At 40.1% G+C, this 12,547-nt stretch overlaps 1 protein-coding gene across 2 annotated transcripts; it reads left to right on the top strand.

The window, feature by feature from the left end:
• Positions 1-2,122: 2,122 nt before the first annotated feature.
• LOC118936705 (uncharacterized) lies at positions 2,123-11,120 on the top strand. 2 transcript variants are annotated; one of them, XM_036933331.2, is made up of 5 exons: positions 2,123-2,319; positions 2,856-2,951; positions 3,140-3,306; positions 4,783-4,975; positions 7,157-11,120. In XM_036933331.2, the coding sequence occupies exons 2-5, from the start codon at positions 2,912-2,914 to the stop codon at positions 7,261-7,263; spliced, it is 507 nt and encodes a 168-aa protein (XP_036789226.1). In that variant the 5' UTR covers positions 2,123-2,319; positions 2,856-2,911; the 3' UTR covers positions 7,264-11,120. The 2 variants fall into 2 exon arrangements, with proteins under 2 accessions (XP_036789226.1, XP_036789227.1); XM_036933332.2 differs by lacking the exon at positions 2,123-2,319 and adding an exon at positions 2,389-2,728.
• Positions 11,121-12,547: the final 1,427 nt, after the last annotated feature.

Below are 12,547 nucleotides of genomic sequence, written 5' to 3'. Positions count from 1 at the left end.
CTCCTGCGGCGGCTGCGTTGTTTTGGGTCAGCCTCTGGGATAAGATCCCATGTCCAGGGAGGTCCAAACAAAGGATCCGCTTCGGGAAATACGTATTCCTGGTAGAATGTTGGTAAGTTGTCATCAATTTAATATCCAATATTTCTTCCCGGTTGTATGTAATAACACTTGAGATTTCCTGGGCTAACAATGTAAGAAATAATACTTAAAATAATACATAAAAACAAATAACTGCATAGTTTCTTAAGGACCTGAAGCGAAGCGACCTTTTCTGTCGGTGCCCTCTTAAATCTGAATACTTAAGTCTGAATACTTATGTAAATGTGATATTAAAGTTTTATATATAAATATATATTTCCAGTGGGGAGAACAAGTATTTGATACACTGACGATTTTGCAGGTTTTCCTACCTACAAAGCATGTAGAGGTCTGTAATTTTTATCATAGGTACACTTCAACTGTGAGAGACTGAATCTAAAACAAAAATACAGAAAATCACATTGTATGATTTTTAAGTCATTCATTTGCATTGTATTGCATGCAATAAGTATTTGATCACCTACCAACCAGTAAAAATTCCGGCTCTCACAGACCTGTTAGTTTTTCTTTAAGAAGCCCTCCTGCTCTCCACTCATTACCTGTATTAACTGCACCTGTCTGAACTCATTACCTGTATAAAAGACACCTGTCCACACACTCAATCAAACAGACTCCAACGTCTCCACAATGGCCAAGACCAGACAGCTGTGAAAGGACATCAGGGATAAAATTATAGACCTGCACAAGGCTGGGAGGGGCTACAGGACAATAGGCAAGCAGCTTGGTGAGAAGGCAACAACTGTTGGCGCAATTATTAGAAAATGGAAGAAGTTCAAGATGACGGTCAATCACCCTCGGTCTGGGGCTCCATGCAAGATCTCACCTCGTGGGGCATCAATGATCATGAGGAAGGTGAGGGATCAGCCCAGAACTACACGGCACGACCTGGTACCACAGTCTCAAAGAAAACCATTAGTAACACACTATGCCGTCATGGATTAAAATCCTGCAGCGCACGCAAGGTCCCCCTGCTCAAGCCAGCGCATGTCCAGGCCCGTCTGAAGTTTGCCAATGACCATCTGGGTGATCCAGAGGAGGAATGGGAGAAGGTTATGTGGTCTGATGAGACAAAAATAGAGCTTTTTGGTCTAAACTCCACTCGCCGTGTTTGGAGGAAGAAGAAGGATGAATACAACCCCAAGAACACCATCCCAACCGTGAAGCATGGAGGTGGAAACATCATTCTTTGGGGATGCTTTTCTGCAAAGGGGAGAGGACGACTGCACCGTATTGAGGGGAGGATGGATGGGGCCGTGTATTGCGAGATCTTGGCCAACAACATCCTTCCCTCAGTAAGAGCATTGAAGATGGGTCGTGGCTGGGTCTTCCAGCATGACAACGACCCGAAACACACAGCAATGACAACTAAGGTGTGGCTCCGTAAGAAGCATCTCAAGGTCCTGGAGTGGCCTTGCCAGTCTCCAGACCTGAACCCAATAGAACATCTTTGGAGGGAGCTGAAAGTCCGTATTGCCCAGTGACAGCCCCGAAACCTGAAGGATCTGGAGAAGGTCTGTATGGAGGAGTGGGCCAAAATCCCTGCTGCAGTGTGTGCAAAACTGGTCAAGAACTACAGGAAACGTATGATCTCTGTAATTGCAAACAAAGGTTTCTATACCAAATATTAAGTTCTGCTTTTCTGATGTAGCAAATACTTATTGCATGCAATAAAATGCAAATTAATTACTTAAAAATCATTCAATTAATTAATTCAATTAATTTTAGAATAAGGCTGAATTCTTTCCCGAATGCACTGTATCTACCTCATACCTTGTACCTCTCTCTGCACGTTGGTCTTGTACTGGTGCTCTCTGTATATAGCTCCCTTCTTTTGTATTTTATTTTATTCCTTGTTTTATTGTTTTTAAGCTCTGCATCGTTGGGAAGGGCTCTGAGCAAGTATTTCATGGTAAAGTCTAAAGCAGGTGTATTAGGCGCATGCGAGAAATACAATTTGATTTGATCATACTAATTTGAGTGTCGTGTATTTATGTTTACTGTTACCTCTAATCTATGAGACCAGGCTGGACTGCACAGCAGCCATATAATGGCTCACGCCCTCCATACTCTGGGACTGTATCAGCCAATGACTGTATATACGAAGGTATCAGCACGCTAGGCTACTTCGCATCTCCTTGCGGGATAGCCTATGCTGTATCAGGACAGGACGTCACGGCTTTGACCTAGGGCAAAGAAGCACGAGTTACCCACTTCCATCAGGTAAATGCGACAGATTTATTTGATTGACTATTTGATAATGTTATATGCTGTAATTCTACAATTGGGTATAATGCACCATCGGAAATAGTAGGCTCTAGCAAATCGCCCTTTTCCGAGACGCTTTCAAGGTGTCTTCTATTTAAGCTCTCAATAAGGTTGTAAACGTGCTGTTTCATAGAAGCCGGTTTGGTGCAGTGTTATTGAAGACGAGACCGCATTGGGCGTAGGCTTGTCTCCCCGCAGGCTCTTAGGATTTATGTTGGTCCGGTTTAGGCGAAAATATTATGTAGATTGTGCTGGCTGTGTGGGCTCTTTAGCCTACTCTACAAAATAGATGTCCACTGTCATTTTGGCTACAATGCCGAGTTTTAACAGCCAAAATATTTTTTTCTCCTGTTGGGATCATCATGTAAGTAGTGTGCTCTTGATAAGGCATGCAATGTGAAGGTATTTTTTTTATTTCACTTCTGGTTCTTAGTAGGGATGTAAGTCTATACCACTATTCACAGTGGTCTTTGTTGAAATTTGGCACGCAGAGCATCTGAACGTACTTCAGTTTACCAGGCCGAGCACACACGAGCCAGCAGGTGCCATGGAGTCGCATCTCTCTGCCACCCCATATCTCCTCCTAGGTAATGCACTCACTCTGCATGGCAATCATCTGGCTTTTTTGGGGGGGGGGGTCTACAAAACCTGCTTTCTAATCTTCCTTTGGCTATGAACTATTTCCTCTGTATTATTGTTTACATTTCTTATCAATACATCCTGTGATGTGATTCTCAAGGATGTTTCTTATTGCCTCTTATTCTGTGTGTCCTAGCATTGGTCTCCACAACCTCGGGGTTCTTCTGGACTCCCCGGGGTCCTCAGATGTACCCCTGCCTCACCTACATGGAGCGCAACCTGCGGGTGGACTGTGAGTTCCCTGTGGAAGACAACCCTGCACACCTAGGCCCCTACTGCGAGTACAAGCAGGACAGCCGACTGGTGGGATTTGATTGTTTTTGATAGATTTTCGTTCTCTTATTTACACTGAGTGTAAAAACATGAGGAACACCTGCTATTTCCATATCATAGACTGACGAGGTGAATCTAGGTGAAAGCTATTATCCCTTATAGATGTTAAATCCACTTTAAATCAGTGTAGATGAAGGGGAGGAGGCAGGTTAAAGAAGGATGTTTAAGCCTTGAGAGAATTGAGGCATAGATTGTGTATGTGTGCAATTCAAAGGGTGAATGGGCAAGACAAAAGATTTAAGTGCCTTTGAACGGGGTATGGTAGTAGGTGCCAGGCACACGTACGGGTTTGAGTGTGTCAAGAACTGCAACGCTGCTGGATTTTTCAAGCTCAGTTTCCCGTGTGTATCAGGAATGGTCCACCATCCAGCCAACTGTGGGAAACATTGGAGTCTAAATGGAATGCTTTTGACACCTTGTAGAGTCCATGCCCCAACGAATTGAGGCTGGTCTGAGGGGAAAAGGGGTGCAACTCAATATTAGGAAGGTGTTCCTAATATTTTGTACACTCAGTGTATATTTATTAATTCATTAAATTATTTATTTTATTGCATTTATCCTTAATCTTCCCCTATATGTATTTAGCAGCGGCACAATGTTGATTTTAGACGTTTAAGTGTGACTAAACCAGATAGAAAGTATGTAGAAAATATAATGGTATCAAGGCACAAGGAGAGACCCAAATGCAGACACAGGAGACAGATGTCTGGAGTCTTACACTGTTTATTAATCCAAAGGGGTAGGCAATAGAATGGTCATGGACAGCCAAAAAGGTCAAAACCAGATCAGAGTCCAGGAGGTACAGAGTGGCAGACAGACTCGTGGTCAAGGCAGGCAGAATGATCAGGTAGGCGGGTACAGAGTCCAGAAACAGGACAGGGTCAAAACCGGGAGGACTAGAAAAGGGAGAATAGCAAAAGGAGTACGGGAAAAACATGCTGGTTGACTTGACTAAACATACAAGATGAACTGGCACAGAGATACAGGGAACACAGGGATAAATCCACTGGGGAAAACAAGCGACACCTGGAGGGAGTGGACAATAACAAGGACAGGTGAAACTGATCAGGATGTGAGAAATGGAGCAATATATTTAAAAATAAGATCATTTTTGAGAACTAAGAATCACCAAAGGGAAAACTAGACAGACAGTGAGAATCTAAAATACCAAAAATGTCATGAGGCCCCCATTGATTTTGTTACAATGTTTGAGTCACTCAGATAGCATAAGAATAGCATCTGCCAATTGGCAAAATGTGTAGAATTACAGGTAATTCGTTTTGAAACTATCAAATGTTCTCTACGCCCCATAACAAAATGTGTAGAATTGCAAGAAATGAGCTTTAATATGCCCACTACCACGCTAACTTTGCCACTGTTGCTGAAAATAATCACAGTGGAACACTGAAACAAGTAAATTAAGAAAAAAAATCTCATTCACAATAGGTGGGCAGCACCTACCCCAACGCTGTGTCCCTGGTGTCCACAGACAACCGGAGGAGGGCCAACGTGAGCCTGGTCAACCCCACCGTGTGTCGCCTCACCTGGGCTCCGATGGCGGACGATAAGCCCTACACCTACACCTGCAGGGTGTACCAGGGGTCTACCTGGAAGGAGAACAGCATGGCTGTACACCAGCGTGAGTCATCATGGGTACAGGGATGATCAGGAGGAAGGACAACTGAGATAGGAGTGGGAAGGAGAGGGGAGTCAATGTAGTTGATGGTGCAAACATATACACTTACAAACATAAATTATTGCAAAAAAATGCAAACATATACAGCATTGGAGTTGTTCGGTGGGTTGCCCAAAGATACAGTGTCTTGCGAAAGTATTCGGCCCCCTTGAACTTTGCGACCTTTTCCCACATTTCAGGCTTCAAACATAAAGATATAAAACTGTATTTTTTTGTGAAGAATCAACAACAAGTGGGACACAATCATGAAGTGGAACGACATTTATTGGATATTTCAAACTTTTTTAACAAATCAAAAACTGAAAAATTGGGCGTGCAAAATTATTCAGCCCCCTTAAGTTAATACTTTGTAGCGCCACCTTTTGCTGCGATTACAGCTGTAAGTCGCTTGGGGTATGTCTCTATCAGTTTTGCACATCGAGAGACTGACATGTTTTCCCATTCCTCCTTGCAAAACAGCTCGAGCTCAGTGAGGTTGGATGGAGAGCATTTGTGAACAGCAGTTTTCAGTTCTTTCCACATATTCTCGATTGGATTCAGGTCTGGACTTTGACTTGGCCATTCTAACACCTGGATATGTTTATTTTTGAACCATTCCATTGTAGATTTTGCTTTATGTTTTGGATCATTGTCTTGTTGGAAGACAAATCTCCGTCCCAGTCTCAGGTCTTTTGCAGACTCCATCAGGTTTTCTTCCAGAATGGTCCTGTATTTGGCTCCATCCATCTTCCCATCAATTTTAACCATCTTCCCTGTCCCTGCTGAAGAAAAGCAGGCCCAAACCATGATGCTGCCACCACCATGTTTGACAGTGGGGATGTTGTGTTCAGGTTGATGAGCTGTGTTGCTTTTACGCCAAACATAACGTTTTGCATTGTTGCCAAAAAGTTCAATTTTGGTTTCATCTGACCAGAGTACCTTCTTCCACATGTTTGGTGTGTCTCCCAGGTGGCTTGTGGCAAACTTTAAACGACACTTTTTATGGATATCTTTAAGAAATGTCTTTCTTCTTGCCACTCTTCCATAAAGGCCAGATTTGTGCAATATACGACTGATTGTTGTCCTATGGACAGAGTCTCCCACCTCAGCTGTAGATCTCTGCAGTTCATCCAGAGTGATCATGGGCCTCTTGGCTGCATCTCTGATCAGTCTTGTCCTTGTATGAGCTGAAAGTTTAGAGGGACGGCCAGGTTTTGGTAGATTTGCAGTGGTCTGATACTCCTTCCATTTCAATATTATCGCTTGCACAGTGCTCCTTGGGATGTTTAAAGCTTGGGAAATCTTTTTGTATCCAAATCCGGCTTTAAACTTCTTCACAACAGTATCTCGGACCTGCCTGGTGTGTTCTTGTTCTTCATGATGCTCTCTGCACTTTTAACGGACGTCTGAGACTATTACAGTGCAGGTGCATTTATACGGAGACTTGATTACACACAGGTGGATTGTATTTATCATCATTAGTCATTTAGGTCAACATTGGATCATTCAGAGATCCTCACTGAACTTCTGGAGAGAGTTTGCTGCACTGAAAGTAAAGGGGCTGAATAATTTTGCACGCCCAATTTTATAGTTTTTGATTTGTTAAAAAAGTTTGAAATATCCAATAAATGTCGTTCCACTTCATGATTGTGTCCCACTTGTTGTTGATTCTTCACAAAAAAAAGACAATTTTATATCTTTATGTTTGAAGCCTGAAATGTTGCAAAAGGTCGCAAAATTCAAGGGGGCCGAATACTTTCGCAAGGCACTGTATGAATTTACTCAATCAAATATGTAGTAGGGTAGACAAGAATTATGAAAGTATTTCCAAGAAATTCTCTTTGTGGATCTCTTTGTGTACATGTAGACCTATTTGTTCTTGTGTTATTGCACATCCATACAGATGAAATGTGCATTTCGAAAGGCATTTGAATAATTTTTATCTGGAAAATGAGTATGAAATCAAAAACTAGTAGCGAAGTGTAATTGAAAGAGAAGTGTGATGACATGATCTTTCAGTAATGACTCTTGATGTGGTAGATAATATTAGCATTTTTCTAAATGCAATTTTCTTTGTTGCAGGGGTTTGTTTGTTGTGTTTGTGTACAAGTGTTTAAATCTGATGGTCTGTTTTTGTCTGTCTAGGAATTCTTCCAATCTGTTCAGCCCTCAGCGTGATGTTCCATACCGGGCTATTTCTTCTGTCCCTTGTGATGTCACTTCCTGTAACTACGGGTCTCCTCTCTCCCTGACCTCCTTTCAATGTACAGATAGCTAGATGTTATTAAATGTTTTTAAACAGATTTTCATATCATTATTATAGTTCACAATAATAACTACAATTTACTGAGATCATAGACAATGTGTAATGAGTGTGAAACAGTGGTACGTTGGAGGCTGTGGCTCCATATTCACTGTTTTCTGACCACTTCAATGATCACTTCAAAAACTGATCCATCAGACTAGTTCTTATTCTGTACTATCTATTCTCTATACTTTAGGCTTTGCTTATGGTGTATCAGGTGAGAATCCTATCAAACAATTTCTTTATATCAGTCAAACTTTCAGGACTTCCAGACTTTCACGCTCATATCAGCCCTTTGGCTCAGGGATGCTAGTACTGGAATGGATGGTCATATCCTAAAGAGATTCACAATGGCTATGTTTACACAGGCAGACCAATAGTGATATTTTTCCACTAATCGTTTTTTTTAAACAATCAGATTAGTTAAAAGCAGCCTTTGTGTAAAGATATATATAATTATATATATATATATATATATATATATATATTTTAAATATTATCCTTTATTATTTTACCCTAACACTACCACCCCTCCACTAATTGGAGTAAACTAGTGTTCAACAACACTTAGGCTTCTACTTCCAGTTTATACATACTATATACATTTTACGAACACAGTATATTTTATAATAGTTATATTTTCTTTATTTTTGTCCCATCCTTCTGCTACCCCTACCCTCAACTCCTCCCATCTATCTCTGAAGACCATCCAGTTTAGATGTTTTATTTGCTATATAATTTTAAACTGCTGTTTCACAAAAGTTCTGAACCTATATACATTGTACGGACACAGCATATTTTACAATAGTTATCTTGTTATTTTTAGTACAACCCTTCAGCTTCATTCAACCCCTCCCATCTATCTCTGAACACCCTCAGGTTTTTTGCAGAGTTAGCTCCAGGTAAATGTTGCAATTCTTCAGTACCAAAACAAATTATCTAATGATTCTGTCTCTTCACAGCTAAATCTGCAGAGGTGGGATGGTTGTATAATAATTTAAATTATTTAACAAAGTTTTGAATCCAGCGTAATTTTATGTATCAGTTCATGAATCATGAATTCATTAGGCCTATGGATTTTACATGTCTGGGCAGGTGCACAGCCATGGGTGGGCCTGCGAGGGCATAGGCCCACCCACTTGGGAGCCAAGCCCACCCACTGGGGAGCCATGCCCAACCAATCAGAGTACGTTTTTCTCCACAAAAGGGCTTTATTACGGACAGAAATACTCCTCAGTTTCATCAGCTGTCCAGGTGGCTGGTCTCAGACGATCACGCAGGTGAAGAAGCCGGATGTGGAGGTCTTTGCCGGCGTGGTTACACGTGGTGTGCGGCTATGAGGCTAGTTGGATGTACTGTCTAATTCTCTATAATTACGTTGGAAGCGGCTTATGGTAGAGAAATGAACATTAAATTATCTGTCAACAGCTCTGTTGTACATCCTGCAGTCAGCATGCCAATTGCACACTCCTTCAAAACTTGAGACATCTGTGGAATTCTTTTGTGTGACAAAACTGCACATTTTAGAGTGGCCTTTTATTGTCCCCAGCACAAGGTGCACCTGTGTAATGATCATGCTGTTTAATCAGCTTCGTGATAATACACATCTGTCAAGTGGATTGATTATCTTAGCAAAGGAGAAATGCTCACTAATAGGAATGTAAACAAATTTATGCACAACATTTGAGAGAAATAAGCTTTTTGTGCATATGGAACATATTAGATCTTTTATTTCAGATAATGAAACATGGGACAAACATTTTACATGTAGCTTTTATATTTTTGTTCAGTGTATATTGCACAGCTGTATATTTTTTGCTCCGTAAATGAAACTGGTCTAATTTTTTTATTCAATCACAATTTTCAGTAACCAATTTTGGTCTTTAATGAAGGGGCGACAGACAAGTTTGCAAACACAGCCTTTGTGAATCTCTTTAGGACATGATCACCCATTCCCATTGTAGCATCCCTGTAGCATTGATGAGATAGTGGGGGGTGAAAAGTAAGGCCAACACTACCGTATCAGCGTGTGTATTTGGCTCACAGCCCCTGATTCTGGGGCACTTAAAGCTGCAATATTGTATGTAACTTTTTGGGGGACCCAACCAAATTCACATAGAAACGATTTATGCTTCCCGTGCTTAAGTTTATTGTTGTATCTTTTACGTTTGGTTTTGTACACCAGCTATAAAGAGCTGATTATACATTATTTTTGTACTTAAAAATTTTTTTTGCAGTATTTCAGATGGTACAATGATTATCAATACTTGTTTTGGCACATAAACTGAAATTAGGGCAACTATTATAATTTTTGTAACCAGGAAATGGCAGAGTGATTTCTGCCTATTGCACCTTTAAGGATTTCCTCTGAATTACCATTAAGATAATGGCTGAAATGGAAATGAAAGTTGGAAGTTGACAATCCCATGCTATTGATTGGCTAAAATATTTATGTGTCAGGTGGTATGTTGTAACTATTCAATAATTGGTTAATGATCAACTCTTGCCTTTTATTTCAATCTCAAAGTATTAAGAAACCTTTCATAGACGCAAAGAAATCTGATGCTCTCTCTAGTTTGAAAGTTTTGTTTACATTTTGTCATTCCCACATGTTCTTGTAGATTTCATACAGTAGAAGCTTGAGCTTAGCTAAATTGTATATCAAAGGAAACATTACTCTTAGTGTTGCATAATTACCGATTGCTGATTAGCCATTGAAAGTTAAAGACATGTCATGACTGTGTTAAATGTTTTGATACTCAGCTTCACATGGCACATTATTAGTTATTGTAATAATGTATTAAAATCCATAGGCAACAATTATATTCAACATTTTGTAATGTTATTTTTTAGAAAATTATTAAGTGGAATTGCTTACAGATGTATCTTGCCAAAAATGATTGATCAAATTGTACTTTCACTGCACCATAGCATTATTTTGGAAATAATTATATAGGTTATTAACAAGTAAAAGTATTTCATATGCTTTGCAGATTAAAAAATTATTGTAGCAATTTTTTTTAGGACTCATCATGGAGGTCATTCTAGATCTTTGTCCTCAAAAACCTCCAATCACTGTGAATGAGATCAGAGTCTAGAAGACCACACTGAAATTGAGGCTGTTTTAGGACAAGCACAAATTATAGAAAAGCTATTTAGATAATAAGATCAGGTGGAGAATGAATGAGATAGTTATGGTAGTAAATCAAATGAACTAACTAAATGTTTCTGGACAAAACAATTATTAACTGAAATTAGCACTTGAAATGGACCAGGGTCTCTGATACACACTACCATCACGTGTCCTGATAGTAGTTAGTAAGTTGATAGTTTGTTGATGTTAGTTTTTAGGATGTGCAGAATGAAAGAACATGTAGATGGGTTAAATATGTCTTGTTGATGATGTCATTAGCTGCTTTCCATTCTCTTCCCTTTTCATTCTAATGCTCTTATTGCTCCCACGCACAGCTCATACTGGCACTGCACTAGCTATTTGCACATGCTTCAAGTGCCTAGGCTTTTTGAATGCTGCTTTATTGTTCATATCAGTATCTGTGTCCTTGCAGACAATTCTGCTTCTCTTACACGGCACACCTTACTTAGCACATATCCTGTGTGCTGTACCTTTTTGTTTTTGTCACCACGCACTGAAATCTCATTGTAGTTTGACTGCTTTGCAAAGTGGGATTTGTGAATGTGATGTGTACACATTAGTTTGCCAAACCAGTGTTTTCTCTCCTTTCTTTCTTGCCACTGAATGTGTACAAAATGCAATAGCAAGAAATAAAGGTATAACAGTAAAAATTGTATTTTTTGTCTTGCTAACATTTCAGCATCTTCAATTTATTTCCATGATGTTCACAGACAATCTACTGTATATATGCTATTGGCAAGTCTGGTGTTGGTACAGTATACATTCATTTCAGAATTTGGAGGAAGTTATTATAGAATCATTCATCTCTCTTTGGAACATCAAACTTTTGTGACCAGGTCATGTGTTTTGTTCTCGTCCCTCCAGTACTGTGACAATGCAGTCTGACACTAAAGAGGAGCACACCTTCACTGTGGATCAAACCAATGAGCTTCTGTAATTGCTGAGGGAGCTGAGGTTACTGCCTGTGTCTCTGTAGCAGAGATGGAGCAGACCGTATGCCACTAGATGGCGGTCCAATATGAAAATAAACATGTTTGAGAATAGTATTGAGAATTGTGCCATTACAGACCCAACATGCCCTATATACACTATACAGTGCATTCGGAAAGTATTCAGACCCCTCCCCCTTCCCCTACCCCGTTACAGCCTTATTCTAAAATAGCTTAAATACATTTTTTGTCCTCATCAATTTACACACATAATGACAAAACAAAAACAGGGTGTAGCGAAATGCTTGTGATCCTAGCACCAACAGTGCAATAATATCTAACAATATACAAGAATAAACATGATGGAATGTATAGATATTATGGACAGTATATGGATAGAATATGTAGTATATCTGAAGAATACATAGGATTGAATAGTATATGTTCTCATCAATCTACACGTAATGACAAAGCAAAAATAGGTTTTTAGATTTTTTTGCAAATGTATTAACAGTAAAAACAGAAATACCTTATTTACATACAGTGGGGAGAACAAGTATTTGATACACTGCCGATTTTGCAGGTTTTCCTACTTACAAAGCATGTAATTTGTATCATAGGTACACTTCAACTGTGAGAGACGGAATCTAAAACAAAAATTCCAGAAAATCACATTGTATGATTTTTAAGTAATCAATTTGTATTAATATGCAAAGATTATTAAAGTGACCAGTGTTTCATGTCTATGTGTCACGACTCCGACCGAAGGTGGCTCCCCTTCCCGTTCGGGTGGCGCTCGGCGGTCGTCGTCACCGGTCTACTAGCTGCCACTGATTCTTTCCTCCCCCTCCTTATGTGTTTATTGAGTACACCTGTTTTGAGTTGGGTATAATTAGTGAGGCTTTATTAGTCAGCCGGCCCGCCTGGTTCTTTGTGCGGGATTAATTATTGTGACCTTCTGTTTTGTAGTAGAGGAACGTGTTTGTTCCTGGTCGTGCATTTTGGTTGTGAGCACCCTGTGTTGCGTTTTGTGAATTAAAGAGCACAGCATCGCACTCTGTTTCCTGCGTCTGACTCCACACCCACGACACCCGGAGCGTTACAGAATCCCGCACCACGAAAGAATGGAGTCAGCAGGAGCAGCAGCC

This window comes from Oncorhynchus mykiss, chromosome 10, assembly GCF_057628025.1.
Source record: "Oncorhynchus mykiss isolate SJ-2025 chromosome 10, ASM5762802v1, whole genome shotgun sequence".
Classification (NCBI taxonomy): domain Eukaryota; kingdom Metazoa; phylum Chordata; class Actinopteri; order Salmoniformes; family Salmonidae; genus Oncorhynchus; species Oncorhynchus mykiss.
The sequence above is the reverse complement of the archived record's forward strand: the minus strand, read 5'-3'. Positions and strand labels throughout refer to the sequence as shown.